Source organism: Sus scrofa, chromosome 2 (genome assembly GCF_054392235.1).
Source record: "Sus scrofa isolate SSC_HxYL_T2T_F1_AM1 chromosome 2, Sscrofa_HxYL_maternal_Yorkshire_Landrace_v2.0, whole genome shotgun sequence".
NCBI lineage: Eukaryota > Metazoa > Chordata > Mammalia > Artiodactyla > Suidae > Sus > Sus scrofa.
Genome location: NC_139384.1, coordinates 45,118,751 through 45,135,369, shown reverse-complemented (window position 1 = coordinate 45,135,369; position 16,619 = coordinate 45,118,751). Strand labels below are relative to the sequence as shown.

Here is a 16,619-nt window from a genome sequence, read left to right as displayed (position 1 = left end):
TTTTCTTAGCCATCAGGGTGATAATATCAAATATTAAATTAATGCTTCTTGTCCTTTTGTTAAAAGTGATTACTGGAGTTCCCATTGTGGCTCAGCAGTAACGAATCCAATTAGTATCCATGAGGGTGCAGGTTACATCCCTGGCCTTGCTCAGTAGATTAAGGATCTGGAGTTGCCATGAGCTGCAGTACATAGATCACAAACGCGGCTCGGATCCCGTGTTGCTGTGGCTGTGGCTGTGGCTGGCAGCTGTAGCTACGATTTAACCCCTAGCCTGGGAACTTTCTGCTGGAGTGGCCCTAAACCCCCGCCCCTTGCCAAAAGTGATTACCATTGTTGGTAATTCTCAACAGCATATATATTACTTGATATTACTTGGGATTGGTACAAACACATCTTTCACTGTTTCTCAGAAGTAGGAAATGGTTTATTAACATTTAAATTAAAAATAAGATTGAGACAAGATCAATTAGGCCTCTTCTTTAGTAACAACCCAGATCATAGCATACACGGATTTTTTTTTTTTTTGGCTGCGCCCATGGCATGCAGAAGTTCCAGGGGCAGGGACTGAATCTGCACCACAGCTGTGACCAAAGCCAAGGCAGTGACAATGCCAAATCCTTAACCTACTGCGCCAACAGGGAACTACAACATACACTTTTTATGAAGAAATTCAAATGTAAACTTCTCCACAGGTCAGGAAGTATCATTACCTGTAACACGATTCTTTCCATCACATATCCTTTTGGGGGGACTGTTCCAGGAATAGGATTTGTATGTGATGAAGTCCAAAGATACAGCAGCTTAGTTCCACATGTTAAAAACCTTCATGAATGTAAACAGAAGAATACTGTGGATTTTATTTTTAAAATTTAAAACTCTCAGCACATGGTAATGAATTTGAAATGTTAATACTCAAACATCAAGCATCCTCTATAAAAAAAGAATATCATCTTTAAGAACATATAAGAAGGAATAACTCCATAGTGTATTTTCACTTTAGATAAACGTACTGAACTGTGGGAGTTAGAACAAAAGGAGGGAAGATGATACAACATATCTTGGGAGAAAAGGGTTCAGGATAGAAGACAAGATGGGTAAAGTCTGAGTCACCTGTCTCAAAAACAACATGTATAAATTGGAAGGTGAATTTTGAAGTCTTTGAAGATCATTTATAAAGGAAGGTGGTGGTTTGGATTACATCACTTCTCCTTGACTTTAACCATAAGAACAAAAACACAAGTCAAGAAAACCAATACCTACTTTATGCCAAAGCAATAATCATTTGGGATGAGAAGCTATATCTGTGTCCTAGACCAGAGGTCAGCAAACTTTTTCCTGCAAAGGGCCAGACAGCAAAATTTTGGGCTTTCTGGGCTACACAATCTCTGTCACAGACTCAACTCTGCTATTATTGTGCCAAAGTAGCCATGAACAATACATTTAAAACACGTAGGCTGTGTTTTAACAAAGCTGTATTTATAAAAAAACAAAACAAAACAAAAAAACAAAAAACAGGCAGTGGGCACTCCTGCTGTGGCTCAGTGGGTTAAGGACTAGACATTGTCTCTGTGAGAATATGGGTTCAATCCCTGGCCTTGCCCAGTGGATTAAGGACCTGGTGTTGCCACAAGCTGTGGTGTAGTTCGCAGATGCAGCCCGAGTTGCCGTGGCTGTGGCATAGGCTGGCCGCTGCAGCTCCAATTTGACCACTAGCCTGGAATTTTCATATGCTGCAGGTTCGGCTGTAAAACAAACAAACAAACAAACAAACAAAAAACAGGCAGTGGGCTGGAGTATACTGACCCTTGACCTAAACTACCATTTACTGAAATTAAAAATATTTATCAGTAAGGACAGTGATACATCTTTACACAGAATTTCTGAAAAAGATAACATGATATATAAAAGCAGGACACTAAATTTCACCAAACTTTGTTTATTTTACTCAAACAGCAAATATCCTTTCCCAAACTAGACTCTAGTCTTACTGTTTTCACTAGCAGGCTAACAGCCTTTAAATTTTTTTTTAACTGAATAAACTTTATTACACTTATAGCTGTATAATGATCATCACAAGCCAGTTTCACAGCACTTCCATCCCAAACCCCTAGCCCATCCCTCCCCCCACCCCTAACCTGTCTCCTTTGGAAACCACAAGTTTTTCAAAGTCTGTGGGTCAGTATCTGGTCTACAAAGAAGTTTATTGTATCCTTGTTAGATTCCACACATAAGTGATAGCATATGAGGTTGGGGTCTGTCTAACTTCACTTAGCATAATAATTTCTAAATCCATCCATGTTGCTGCAAATGCCATTATTTCATTTAATGGCTGAGTAATATTCCATTGTGCATATGTACCACATCTTCTTTATCCACCCCTTTGTCAATGGACATCTAGGTTGTTTCCATCTCTTGGCTATTGTATATGGTGCTGCAATGAACACTGGAGTACATGTGTGTTTTTGAGTCATGGTTTTCTCTGGATAGATGCCCAGGAGTGGGATTGCTGGATCAAATGGTAGTTCTATTCTTAGGTTTCTGAGGAATTTCCATACTGTTTTCCACAGTGGTTGCATCAATGTACATTCCCACCAACAGTGTAATAGGGTTCCCTTTTCCCCACACCCTCTCCAGCAGCACTTACTATTTGTAGACTTTTTGATGATGGCCACTCTGGCTGGTGTAAGGTGGTACCTCATAGTAGTTTTGATTTGCATTTCTTTAGTAATTAGTCATGTTGAACATCTTTTCATGTGTTTTTTGGCCATTTGTATTGTCTGTTTAGATCTTCTCATTTTTTTTTTAATTTTTATTAAAAAATTTTTTTTGTATTTTATTTTTTTGATTTGAGATCTTTATTATTAGAAGAATTTAATCTTTTTTTTTTTTGGTAGTGTCCCTTTATTACTCAATGAATTTATTACATTTATAGTTGTACAGTGATCATCACAATCCAATTTTATAGGATTTCCAACCCATAAAACCAGCACATTCCCCCACCCCCTGAACTCTTTCCTTTGGAAACCATAGTTTTTCAAAGTCTGTGAGTCAGTATCTGTTCTGCAAAGAAGTTCATTGTGTCTTTTTCTCAGATTCCACATGTCAGTGAAAGCATTTGATGTTGGTGTCTCGTCTGACTGACCCCACTTAGCATGATAATTTCTAGGTCCATCCATGTTGCTAAAAATGCCAGTATTTCGTTCCTTTTAATGGCTGAGTAATATTCCATTGTGTACATGTACCATATCTTCTTTATCCACTCCTCTGTTGATGGACATTTAGGCTGTTTCCATGTCTTGGCTATTGAAAATAGTGCTGCAATGAACACTGGAATATATGCGTCTTTTCAAGTCATGGTTTTCTCCGGAAAGATGCCCATTTTTTGATGGGGTTGTTTGTTTTTTTGGTATTGAGTTTCAGGAGGCATTTGTATATTTTGCAGATTAATCCCTTGTCAGGTGCTTCATTTGCAAATATTTTCTCCCCTTCAGTGGGTTGTCTTTTTGCTTTGTTAGGGTTTCCCTTTCTGTGCAAAACCTTTAATTACGTCTCATTTGTTTTTGATTTTGTTGTCATTACTGTAAGAGGTGAATCTGAGAAGATATTACTGTGGTTTATATCAGAGAGTGTTTGGCCTGTTTTCCTCTAAGAGTTTTATAATATCTGGTCTTTTTTTTTTTTTTTTTTTGGTTTTTTTAGGGTTGCACCTGTGGCATATTGAAGTTCCCAGGCTAGGGGTAGAATTGGAGCTGCAGCTGCTGGCCTATGCCACAGCCATAGCAAAACCAGATTCGAGCTGCATCTGTGACCTACACTGCAGCTCACAGCAACACTAGATCCTTAACCCACTGAACAAGGCCAGGGATCAGACCTTTGTCTTCATGGATACCAGTCAGGTGCGTTACTGCTGAGCTACAACAGGAACTCCCTAGTACCCGCTCTTATATTTAAGTCCTTAATCCATTTTGAGTTTATTTTTGTGTATGGTGTTAGGAAGTGTTCTAATTTCATTCTTTTACTTGTAGCTGTCCAGTTTTCCCAGCACCACTTACTGAAGGGACGTCTTTTCTCCATTGTATATTCTTTCCTCCTTTGTCATAGATTAGTTCACTGTAGGTGTGTGGTTTAAATTTTTGACACATTATATTTTATTTTAGAACCAACCTTACCCTCAATTAGATTATTTAAAGGCAAATTCTGATATTATTTTATATTTTAATACGTTTATGGATCTCAATGATAAACATTTTAACAATTATAATAAAATAATTTTTAAAAATTACTTAAAGTTATCACCTAGTCAGTATTCAAATTTGATCATCTCATAATTTTTTTTTAAATTTTATGGTCACATGCGTGGCATATGGAAGTTCCCAGGCTAGGGACTGAATCTGAGCCGGATCCTTTAACCCGCTGCCCTAGGCTGGGGATCAAACTTGTACCTCCACAGCAACCAAAGCTGCTGCAGTTGGATTCTTAACCCATTGAACCATAGCAGGGAATCCAATTTTTTTTTTATAGTTGGTTAGTTTGAATAAGGATCCAAGCAAGGTCCAACACTTGCTTTGATTGATAATGTATTTTTAAGTATCTTTAATTCAAGGTCAACAAACTCTAGACTGGTTTTGTAAATAAACTTTTATTAGGAGTGTCCATTATAGCTCAGAGGGTTAAGAATCCAACTAGTATCCATGAGGATACAGGTTCGATCCCTGACCTTGCTCAGGGTGTTAAGGATCCAGTGTTGCTGCAAACCATGTCATAGGTTGCAGACACAGCTCAAATCCTGCATTGCTGTAGCTATAGCACTGGCCAGCAGCTACAGCTCCAATTTGACCCCTAGCCTGGGAACTTCCATGTGCAGTAGGTGCGGCCCTAAAAAGAACAGGGGAAAAAAAAAAAAGAGAGAAGTTCCTTTTTTTACTAGTATATTACCAGCTCCTGATGCACCGAATAAAGTGGCACATACTGTTTGGTATAGCTGTCTTTCTGTGATGTTAAGAGAATCAGTTTAAGTGCTATCAGTCTAAACCATCCATTATAAAGTTCCAGAAGAGTTAATAACAATGGTTTTAAACAGGCAGCAGTGACAAAGCTAAAGTCACCAGGCAACTCTGATAATCACCACTTTAAATCAGTCAACCAAGAACGCTTTGGACCCCTGTGGATATTGGCAATGTCTGGAGATGTTTTTGGTTGGCAACTAGAGGGTACTAATGGCCTTTATAGGCATTGCCATATCTGGCATTACCATGTGATATGGGTTACATACATGGCTTGGGTCCCACATTGCTATAGCTGTGGCATAGGCCAGCAGCTGCAACTCTGATTCAACCCCTAGCCTGGGAATTTCCATATGCTGCAAGAGTGGCCCTAAAAAAAAAAAAAAAAAAAAAAAAAAATTTGAGCCCAATAAAAGAATAAAAACATCTTACACTGCCACCTCAAATATGAAGGAAGTAACTAAAAGAAAAATATGTGGATAAATGCTAGGTTTAAGTACATGGGAAAAGAATATTCAAAATTAAAACTTATGAAGTCAATGTTTCAAACACCACATAATTTTAAAAGTAATTACTGTAAAATCCAACTGTGTTTGCCATTTAAGAGGAAAAAGGAAGTAGAACTAGGTTAGTAGAATTTTTCCATTCTTATTTTTTGCTTTATTGTAGGTTAAATACATCAGTTATGAAATCATTTCCCAAACTGTCCCATGGGTCACAATGTTTCAAGATATATTCTAGAACAGAAAGAGGACCACAGTATCAAATAAGTTTGAGAATGGCAATATAGGATAATAATTAAGAACACAGACCCTGGGGCCAGACTACCTAGATGCAAATCCCAATTTGACCACTTATTAGCTAAGTGATCTAAGGCAAGCCACTTTGTTTCTCTCATTTTGTTGATATTAACACCTACTTAATAGCATTGTTGTAAGGTATATAAGGCTGCGTATACATTATTCAGACTAATACCTAGCACAGAGTAAATGCTGTTTGCTATTATAGTAATACTGTTATCAAACACAGTAGGCTTTTTAAAAATATGTTCTTTTTTAAAAAAGTAAAATATAGTTGATTTATACTATTGTGTCAATTTCTGCTGTACAGCAAAGTGACCCAGTTGTACATATATAAATACATTCCCTTTCTTATCTTCCATCACGGTCTATTCCAAGAGACTGGATATAGTTCCCTTTGCCGTACAGTTGGACCTCACTGCTTATCCATTCTAAATGTAATAGTTTGCATCTACTAACCCCAAACTACCCTCATCCCACTCTCTCCCTCCTCCCCCTTGACAACCACAGTCTGTTCCTTCTATTTGTGAATCTGTTTCTGATCTGTGGATAGATTCATTTGTGCTATAATAATACATTCTTTTTTATTTATTTATTTATTTATTTATTGGCCAGGCCCATGACATGCAGAAGTTCCTGGGCTAGACAGAACCCACACCACAGCAGTGGACCCACCTCATGGATCCTAGTCAGGTTCGCTACCACTGAGCCATGATGGGAATGCCCTGGAACATATTATTTAAAACATAATCGAAATAGCCAGGCATTCCTGTCGTGGCTCAGTGGTTAACAAATCCGACTAGGAACCATGAGGTTGCGGGTTTGATCCCTGGCCTTGCTCAGTGGGTTAAGGATCTGGCGTTGCCATGAGCTGTGGTGTAGGTCACAGATGTGGCTTGGATCCCACGTTGCTATGGCCCTGGCGTAGGTTGGCAGCAACAGCTCTGATTAGACACCTAGCCTGGGAACCTCCGTATGCCATGGGAGCGGCCCTAGAAAAGGCAAAAAGACAACAACAACAAAAAAACACAACAACAAAAAAAACACACAAAAGAGTCACCTGAAAGGCCAAATAGATTATACTATTCCAATGTCTATTAGTAGACACAAAGCTCAAAAAGAACTCCTTTAACCTTAGAGATAGTAAGTTTTGTATCCATGAGGAACTTCTGAAGATTAGAGGCCAGGGGCTCATAGCAGTAGGGTAGATCAGTCATGTAAAGAGAAGGGAATAAGACTCTCTTAAACTAAAGATGGATGGGAAAGGAGTAAGAAAAGGAAAAATAGATTTAAAAAATATATATATCTAAGAATCTTGTAAGACCACGAGTATTATTCAATAATGTAATACTCTGCAGAAATGACAATTAAAGAATGAATTGGCTACTGCTTTTCTTTTGAAACAGAAAGTGGCAAACATCTTTGAATACCCATATAGATATGTTTAAACTATAGCAGAATAACTTTGGTTTCCTCTGTGTCTCGGCAGTGACCTCCTTTATAATCATAATGAGCTCATTATCTCATCATGTATGTCATTGTTCCCATCCCATTCTCTAGCTAATTCTGTTTTTGTGTGTCTTTTTTTTTTTTTTTGTCTTTTAGGGCCACACCCACGGCATATGGAGGTTCCCAGGTGAGGGGTCCAATCAGAGCTGTAGCCACTGGCCTACACCACAGCCACAGCAACGTGGAATCCAAGCTGTGTCTGAGACCTACACCACAGCTCATGGCAACTCGGGATCCTCAACCTGCTGATCGAGGCCAGGGATCGAACCCTCATTCTCATGGATGCTAGTCGGCTTCACTAACCGCTGAGCCACAACGGGAACTCCATTTTTTCTTTTTTTCTTCTCTCTAGCTAATTCTGATGCTGCAGGAGTTGTCCACAGTAACCCATCATTACAAATCAGTAACACTTACCGTTTAAAGTCAAAGAGAGGTAAAGAAACTTTGCCCAAAGCTTCTGGCCCCTTTCTTTGCTTATTAGAATCAGGGGAGCTTCCATTGCTCTGATTTAAAATTCCAAAAAGAGTAAGGTGAAGAAGTGATTCTAATGGCAATTGTGATATCTGGATGGGGAAAATGATTCTATGGGGGAAAATGTATTAATAGAAAAAATAAATTAGACCGAATATTGAAGTTTAACCATTCAATGAGACTGACAATTTAAGGTATGTTATTTGACTTATCAAATAATCTTTAATCCTGAATAAACTTTACTTAGGTAGCAAGTTTGGCGAACATAAAAATCTTAAATAAATGTCATTAAAATTTCAAACATATAACCCTTCTTTCTTCAAAAATTTGTTAGTGCTTTTATTTAAGACTCACAATGTCAATTTCTAAATTTCTATGCAAAATAAATCATTTTTATTTTCTTTAGGAAAAGCTAGATGAATGAATATCTCTGATTCGGGATATTTGTATGCAGACACATACACAGATAGATACATATACATTTGCCAGTGCTTTTTTTTTTTTTTTTTTGCCACAGTTACAGCATATGGAAGTTCCCGGGCCAGGGACTGAATCCAAGCTGCAGCTGTGACCTACGCCACAGCTATGGCAATGCTGAATCCTTAACCTACTGCTCCAGGTCAGGGATCAAATCCATGCCACAGCAGTGACCCAAGCCACTGCAGTGACAATGCCAGATTCTTAACCTGCTGGACCACAAGGGAACCCTCGACAGTACTTTTTATTTTTATTTTTTCAAATATGAAAGGACAAATAAGGCCAACAAAGATTAATAAAAAATAAAAACAACATTTAAAAAAATATTAACAGTGCAGAATATCATCTTGTACATGGGCTTAAGATAATTTAAAAAATGTATTGGTGTTCCTGTCGTGGTTCAGCAGAAACGAATCCAACTAGGAACCGTGAGGTTGTGGGTTCGATCCCTGGCCTCGCTCAGTGGGTTAAGGATCCAGCGTTGCCTGTAAGCTGTGGTATAGGTTGCAGACTTGGCTCGGATCTGGCATTGCTATGGCTCTGGCATAGGCAGGCAGCAACAGCTCCAATTTGACCCCTAGCCTGGGAACCTCCATATGCTGTGGGTGCAGCCCTAAAAAGAGAGGGGAAAAAAAAAGTGTTAACCAAGAACTAGGCTTTATATATACAGTGTTATGGAATACATACTAAACTAAAGCAATGTTATAAAACACCATCTTTCTAGCATTACACGCAATTTTAACTTAACAGAGCCTAGGAAGAATTAATGGTATGTTTCTGCAATTTAACAATATAAAAATTTAAGAGTATTTCAGATTTTTAAATAGGAATTTGTTTTGTAGGATTAAATGTAAAAGAGACCTTAAGATATCAGTAAGAATTTAATAAATTTTAATGGAAGTTATAATAAAAATGAAAACTTGGGTGCATACATGGAAAAAAAAACAGGGTGTACTGAAAAAAATAAAAAGCTAGAAATTTTACTTACAGTTCATCCCATTTAATAAGATAGAAGAAATTCTTATAAGTGCCAACCTTCTTTGACTGAATAGGTTTAAAAAGATCCTTTCCATTGTAAGTCAAGGAACATATCAGGTAGTATTTTTCATAACTGAGAAAAGAAAAGAGTTTAATTTGATAATACAAATTAATTAACTAATCGAATATATATCATTAGCCATTCTTCCCATTCAACTATTATTTGAAATAATTTGGTTACCATTCACTTGAATTCTTGGATAAACCTCTAAAATTTAACTGTTGCAAATCTTGTAAAAATAAAGAAGAGGTCTATGGAATTCCCATCGTGGCACAGTAGTTAACGAATCTGACTGGAAACCATGAGGTTGAGGGTTTGATCCCTGGCCTTGCTCAGTGGGTTAGGGATCCGGCGTTGCCATGAGCTGTGGTGTGGGTTGCAGACGTGGCTCAGATCCCGCATTGCTGTGGCTCTGGCGTAGGCCGGTGGCAACAGCTCTGATTGGACCCTTAGCCTGGGAACCTCTATATGCCGCGGGTGCGGCCCTAGAAAAGGCAAAAAGACTAAATAAATAAATAATAAAGAAGTGGTCTAGCAAAGGGAATATAGAAGGGAACATATATCCCTAAGACAGCCATACTGATATCAGCTGGAGAATTTATCTCAATTTTGTGCTCAGTTATTCGCTAGCTTTAGATTTTAGTCAAATGAAAATAAATTAAAAAAATTTAAATGACACTGAATAATTATTCATTTCTAGGTTAATTCTAGAAAGAAAGAGTACAAACATTATCTTTCCTAGGTGCCATAAGCCACTAAAACAGAGTCAGTAAAGCATATTAATGGCAGATGAGTCTGACTTGCATGAAGCCAATCTTCCTAATATATTGGGAGGCTTCTATCCATGGGGACAGATGTTATTGTATTCTTGCACTGCACAGCAACTGCCACAAGTACAGAGCTGGGTCATACAGTCAGGTGAACTTGTAGGGCAGGAGTTTTCAATTCAGTAAAACTGTATTCTACTAGTATTCTAACTTACTACTAGGCTTAGCCATTAACCATTTTGTTCAGACAATTTACTAATCATTCTAAATATATTTCAAATCTAATTTCACTGGTTCACATAGTTAACCATTTGATTGCTTTTCTCCACCTCCACTTGTCCCTTTTTACTTCAGCATTGCATTAATTTTCTCTCCATCTTACTTACCACTGCAGTTTTCGTATTGTCTTCTACTGAGTATTTGCTCTCCTCATTAGTGTCCCCAAATTTTTAAAAAAACATTTATTGGACTATAGATGACTTACAATGTGGTATTAGTGTCACTAAATTTGTGCATGTACATGTTTTTGTATGGAGTGTGTGGATGGTATTATCCCTTAACTATTAAATGGAATGAAATACTTTAGACAGCAGTAGCAACCATTTAAATGCAAGTTCCAAGAGGGCAAAGATCTTTTGCTGCCCTTACTACTGAATCCCTGGTACTAAGAGCACTGTCCACAGACGGTAGTCAGTAAATACTTATTGAATGAATAATATACCACTTTCAAGTCATTATATTATTGAATGAATTAATATACCACTTTTAAGTCATTACATTATATTATCTAATGCTCAGTTTATGTTCTAAAGCAAAATTTATGTTTGTTATCACTAAGCTTTATTTTATAGCCTTAAGCTATTATAAAACTGTTTCATTAAAAATATTTAATTCAGTCAATTCAGTTTGTAGTGGTCATTTCCAAATACATTGAAGGTGGCAAACTTTATGGCACTGACAAAAAAAAATCAAAAAGAAAAAACCCATATGAGGAAGTCAACAGAAGAAATCTGATCTTGTAGACTTCAAAGTCTAGCAAATAGTAAATTGTAAACTACTAAAGAAGAAAAAAAAATGTGCTAAAGTCTAGTCTCATTATACTGTTTCGAATTGCTCTGGTTCTAAAGTAAAAGCAGAAATAGCAGTCATAAATTAACTAATTTATTAACTAGCATTTGCCCTTGTAAGTTTAAACATATTTTCCTGTCTCTTCTGCAAGCAGTGGGAGTGATATTTTTTTTTACTGGAATAGCATCAACCATCTCTGTAATTTCTATGAAAACCACAAAGTTACCTGGTGGTTCTCGTGTCATCCGCTTAAATACCAAGATAAACAGCGGATGCTGACATTTTATAAGATTAGATTAGCTTCTAGGGAAAGCTATACACATGTTCTTTTAGTTACTTACTTTGACACCCAGTTACTTGAAATTCCATGTGCAGCAAAAATTGTAAACTGGAGCTGTTCTGTTGCAGTCCATGCTTCCTTCATGTTCCTGTTACTCTGGGCACAGTCTACAGAACCCCTGCTAGAATTTGCATGGAGTCTGAGAAGATCATAAACTGCTGCAGTTAATTGGTCCATGCTTACTTGAACAGGATTTTCAGGATTCAGTGCGCCTAGATTTAAAGCAATTGTTAATATAATTCTCTGAAAAAGCAACAATCATTCCTAAAATTTGAAGAAATTAAATGCATACCTCTTGTTGAACTCTTGCTAGCATCTCCTCCTCCTCCAGACAGTGAAGTCACCTGCACACACACACACAGATTAGTCAGAAAATCGCCCATGTGACATAAAATGTTTACTTTTAATTTCAGTACATGTATTAAATTCTATATCAAAGAAATCCTTCAGAAGAGAAACCCCTCAAAAGTGTCTGCAGAATAAAGCAAAAAGAAAGTGAATACCTCAAATCAACTAGATTATTTTTATTTTTAAATTTTATTTTTTTAATTTGTTTATTTATTTATTTATGTCCACACCTGTGAGATGCAGAAGTTCCCAGGCCAGGGAATCAAACTCACACAATAGCAGTAACCACAGCCACAGAGGTGACAACACCGGATCCTTAACCTGCTGAGCCACCAAGGAGCTCCCAAACGATTATTTTTTAATATCAAGAAAATCATGGGAGTTCCCATCGTGGCGCAGTGGTTAACGAATCCAACTAGGAACCATGAGGTCGCGGGTTCGGTCCCTGCCCTTGCTCAGTGGGTTAACGATCCGGCGTTGCCGTGAGCTGTGGTGTAGGTTGCAGACACGGCTCGGCTCGGATCCCATGTTGCTGTGGCTCTGGCGTAGGCCGGTGGCTACAGCTCCGATTCAACCCCTAGCCTGGGAACCTCCGTATGCCGCGGGAGCGGCCCAAGAAATAGCAACAACAACAATAACAACAATAGCAACAACAACAACAACAACAACAACAACAACAAAAAAAAGACAAAAAAAAAAAAAAAAAAAAAGAAACCAGAACACTACTTATTAACATTAAGTGTCTCAAAAAATCTGTTTGTGTATGTCTTTTTAGGGCCACACCCGTGGCATATGGAGGTTCCTAGGCTAGGGGTCCAGTCCAAGATGTGGCCACCAGCCTACACCACAGCCACAGCAATGCAAGATCCGAGCCGAGTCTGCGACCTACACCACAGCCAGATCCTTAACCCTGAGCCAGGCCAGGGATCGAATCTGCAACCTTATGGTTCCTAGTTGGATTAGTTAACCACTGAGTCATGACGGGAACTCCCTTACCACTACTTTTAAAAACTAACAAATTAATTAATCTGTTTCTGCTGCACCATGACAAGAACTCCTCACTTATATTTTTAATATAGCATCCTCATGGATGCTAGTCGGGTTCGTTAACCACTGAGCCACGATGGGAACTCCTAAACTGAATTCTTTTCCTACTCTCTGCTCCTTTATCCAACAAATAAATGTAATAAATAGAAGCCTCAGACATTAGGACCGTGGCAATTTATCACCTCCAAATGATTTCAGATATATTTTTTAAATTTCTAAAACAAGCACATAGTAGCAAAGGAAAAAGCAAACAAAAAATGAAAGAACCACAGTTCCTGTTGTTGCTCAGCGGGTTAAGAACCCGACTAGTATTCATGAGGATGTGGGTTCGATCTCTGGCCTCACTTGGGGGGTTAAGGATCCAGTGTTGCTGTTAGCTGTGGTGTAGGTCACAGACATGGCTCAGGTCCCACGTGGCTATTGCTGCGGTGTAAGCCGGCAGCTGCAGCTCTGATTTGACTCCTAGCCTGGGAACTTCCATATGCCGTGAGTACAGCCCTAAAAAGGAAAAAAAAAAAAAAAAAAGAAGGAACCAAATTTCTATATATCATATGGATAGGCTGTGAGAATCAAGCTCCTAGACATCTACTGAGGAACATACCATTAATATAACTTTTCCTTTCTTTAAATGTATCATGTCTTATGATCCTTCTCTCATCCTTCTAATCAGAGCTATGAACAAAGTTAATTAAATCCCCATGAAAATACTTGGGAAGAACTTTTACCAAATGCAACAGTATGATTTCAAGAAAGGGCTCCTAACCTGGTTGCTTCTGAGGCAATTTAAGTCGCTATTACTTGACGCTTCTGGGTCTCTCCAATAAAAATGAGGTATAGTCCTAGGTAGAACTCCTCCAACTCACAATCATGGACATTTCCATTCAGAGGGAGAAATGTCAGCTTTAGTAACCAGGTCCTTTTTTTTTTAAGGTGTAGTATCTACCTTAAAAACCCCAACCAACTCATTTTTGAGAGTTCTTCCTATACACACAAAGTTCAGTTTGGCATCCACCTAATCACCGTCAACTTCCACAAAGTTCCTCCTAAGGTAGTCTATCTCTTAGGAATTCCCCACCTTACCACGTGTGTGACCAAATCAGCTCAAAAGTAAAAGCTAAAATTAAAAGGGAAACATTTTGTCTAGCAGAAGCAAAAAGCTCCTGGTGTAAATGAGAGATGCTCACTTAAGCACATATTTGCATGTGATAAAATGCTAATTACTAAAAAATACTCACTTCAGCACTTTTACTCCTTGGAAGATTAACTGCTCTCTTCAGCTTTTTTACCGATTCTGTAATGGCAAGAGTCTCCACACCGTCTAAAGCACTACAGATTTTTCTTACAGCTTTAATTACTTGGTCTACTGCTCTGTGCTGGTTCTTTAAAAATAGAAAGAAAAAAAAAATAAGCATGTGGAATTTAAAGGATCAATTTCAGAGATGAAGTAAAAAAACTAGACATTTTCGACAGTGCTTAAGTACAGATATACTTTACTTTCTTGTGATGAAAAAGAAAAGAAACAAGACAACTTTTCAATTACATAATTTACTCTGAAGTAGGAAAAGCAAGCGTGGTTAATTTTCACTTTGCTTGACACAATTATTCACATGCAAATGCCATCATTTTATTAGAATTAGAAGCAAAAGCAGTAATACTAACAAATTACAAAATCATTTAAAAAAATGGAGTTATCTTTTTAACTTTCATTTGGGAATAATTTCCACATTAAAAACATCAACAACCTTCTTGCTCTCCTGTAAAATGCTAGCATCAAAAAACCAAGTTGTTCAGAGACTGGTCACAAACCAATAACACTGGGCAACAGTTACTAAAACTGAGTCAGCTTTTCTAGTATCATTTGCATCTATTCAACCATCACTTTTGTCTGATGAACAAAACTTCCATAAGGACAATCCCTCTATACTATCCAACCAGAAGTCATTTCACTGTGATTCAAAAGTATATAAGTACAGGAGTTCTGGTCACGGCTTAGCGGTTCATGAATCTGACTGGCAACCATGAGGACACAGGTTTGATCCCTGGCCTTACTAGGTGGGTTAAGGATCCAGCGTTGCCGTGAGCTGTGGTGTAGAGTGCAGATGTGGCTCAGATCCTGCATTGCTGTGGCTGTGGCTGTGGTGCAGCCCAGCAGCTACAGCTCCGATTTGACCCCTTAGCCTGGAAACCTCCATATGCCACAGGTGCAGCCCTAAAAAGCTTAAAAAAAAAAAAAAAAAAAAAAGTATCTATGTACAAATATATAATAATTTACCTGATGAGAATGATTTAAAAATACTTCTCCACTCCCTCATCATTTTAAAGTACAGATCTCATTAAGAAATATTCTTATATAACAAATTAAGTCATCAAATATTTATGCCAAACAAATGTCAAGTACTGTTAGAATGGGCTGAAACACAGTACTGTACCATCTCTTAAAAATTTTGCATTTTCCACCTTTGAGGCTTGGCTACCATAAACCAAATGTTCTCTTCACCTTCATGCTTTAATTAAACCACCTCATTTTCTCAAATACTCAATTACCTACAGACCTCAAGGCCTGAAGGCCCCCATTTTTGCTTACTTGACTTATATTTCTGCTTACCTCTGCTTCTCCAGCTTTACGCAAAAACCTTTACAGTTTTGAGGCTCATGCCATTCTCCTATGCTATTCTCCACCATTTTTATGTGCCAGTTATCAATTTATTGTCTATCAGTTCCGAATCTACCCTTCTTTCCTCTGCTTTGGGATACCAGAACTAGACCTTATAAACATTTGTCCTTTGCCAGCTGGTACAATATTAGGTTTTGTCAATAGAGGGCACTGAAGGGACACTCAAAGGCAAAAGCAGCAAGATGATACTTCTTTCTCATCAGGGTTCCAGTCCTCCATTTTACAATTCAGCATGGGAGTTACCATTGCGGCTCAGCGGTAACGAACCCAACTAATATCCATGAGGATTCAGGTTTGGTCCCTTGCCTTGCTCAGTGGGTTAAGAATCTGGCGTTGCTGTAAGCTGTGGTGTAGGTTGCAGACATGGCTTAGATCCCACATCGCTGTGGATGTGGTGTTGGCTGGTAAGCTATAGCTCTGATTTGACCCCTAGCCTGGGAACTATATGCCGAAAGTACAGGCCTAGAAAGTGTGTGTGTGGCGGGGGCGGGGGAGGTCCTCCAGGACCAGCTCCAGCTGTACCCTCAGGCCATGTTCTTCTGACCTGACAGCTCTGCCAAGTTTCTTTGCCATAGACAATCAGTGGGTTCCTGTGATAGCCATACCCTTCTCTTTAGAGACTGGATTTCAGCTTAGGGTTAGGGGAGAGACTCTATCACAAGCCCTCAAAGTTCCTTCACTATTCACTGTTCCTCATGCTAGAGCTGATAGCTGTTTCTCTGCACCTTCTACTTCCGGACCCCTTAAAGCAAGGTTGGCACTTTTAAGATCAGACAGCAAATATTTTAGGTTTTATGGGCCAGTTTCTGTCACAATTCAACTCTGCTATTAGGGTGTGAAAACAGACATAGATAATGAGTATGGTTGTATTCCAACAAAACTTTATTTAGAAAAATGGGCAACTGGCCAGATTTGGCATGTGAGCCACAATATGCCAACTCTCGCTTTAGTCCTCTTTTACTCCTTATAATAATTAACTACCTTTCACTGATTAACAATTCTTTAAATTTCCCTATTTAAATAACTACTATATTTTCTGTTGCCTGACTTGGCTCCTAACTGACTGATCTGCC

At 38.3% G+C, this 16,619-nt stretch overlaps 1 protein-coding gene across 4 annotated transcripts in view; it reads right to left on the bottom strand.

The window, feature by feature from the left end:
* The window catches only part of PIK3C2A (phosphatidylinositol-4-phosphate 3-kinase catalytic subunit type 2 alpha), a 195,430-nt gene that overhangs the window by 33,787 nt on the left and 145,024 nt on the right, over positions 1–16,619 (bottom strand). For all 4 annotated transcript variants that reach the window (XR_014837239.1, XM_021083275.2, XM_085011828.1 and 1 more), the window contains 6 exons: positions 14,108–14,251; positions 11,770–11,821; positions 11,479–11,689; positions 9,252–9,374; positions 7,730–7,897; positions 714–825 (listed from right to left, as the gene is read on the bottom strand). Coding sequence is in view for 3 of the 4 variants with exons in the window: in XM_021083275.2 (XP_020938934.2) it covers positions 714–825; positions 7,730–7,897; positions 9,252–9,374; positions 11,479–11,689; positions 11,770–11,821; positions 14,108–14,251 (810 nt within the window). In the remaining variant the exon portion in view is untranslated. The remainder of the gene's footprint in view (positions 1–713; positions 826–7,729; positions 7,898–9,251; positions 9,375–11,478; positions 11,690–11,769; positions 11,822–14,107; positions 14,252–16,619) is intronic.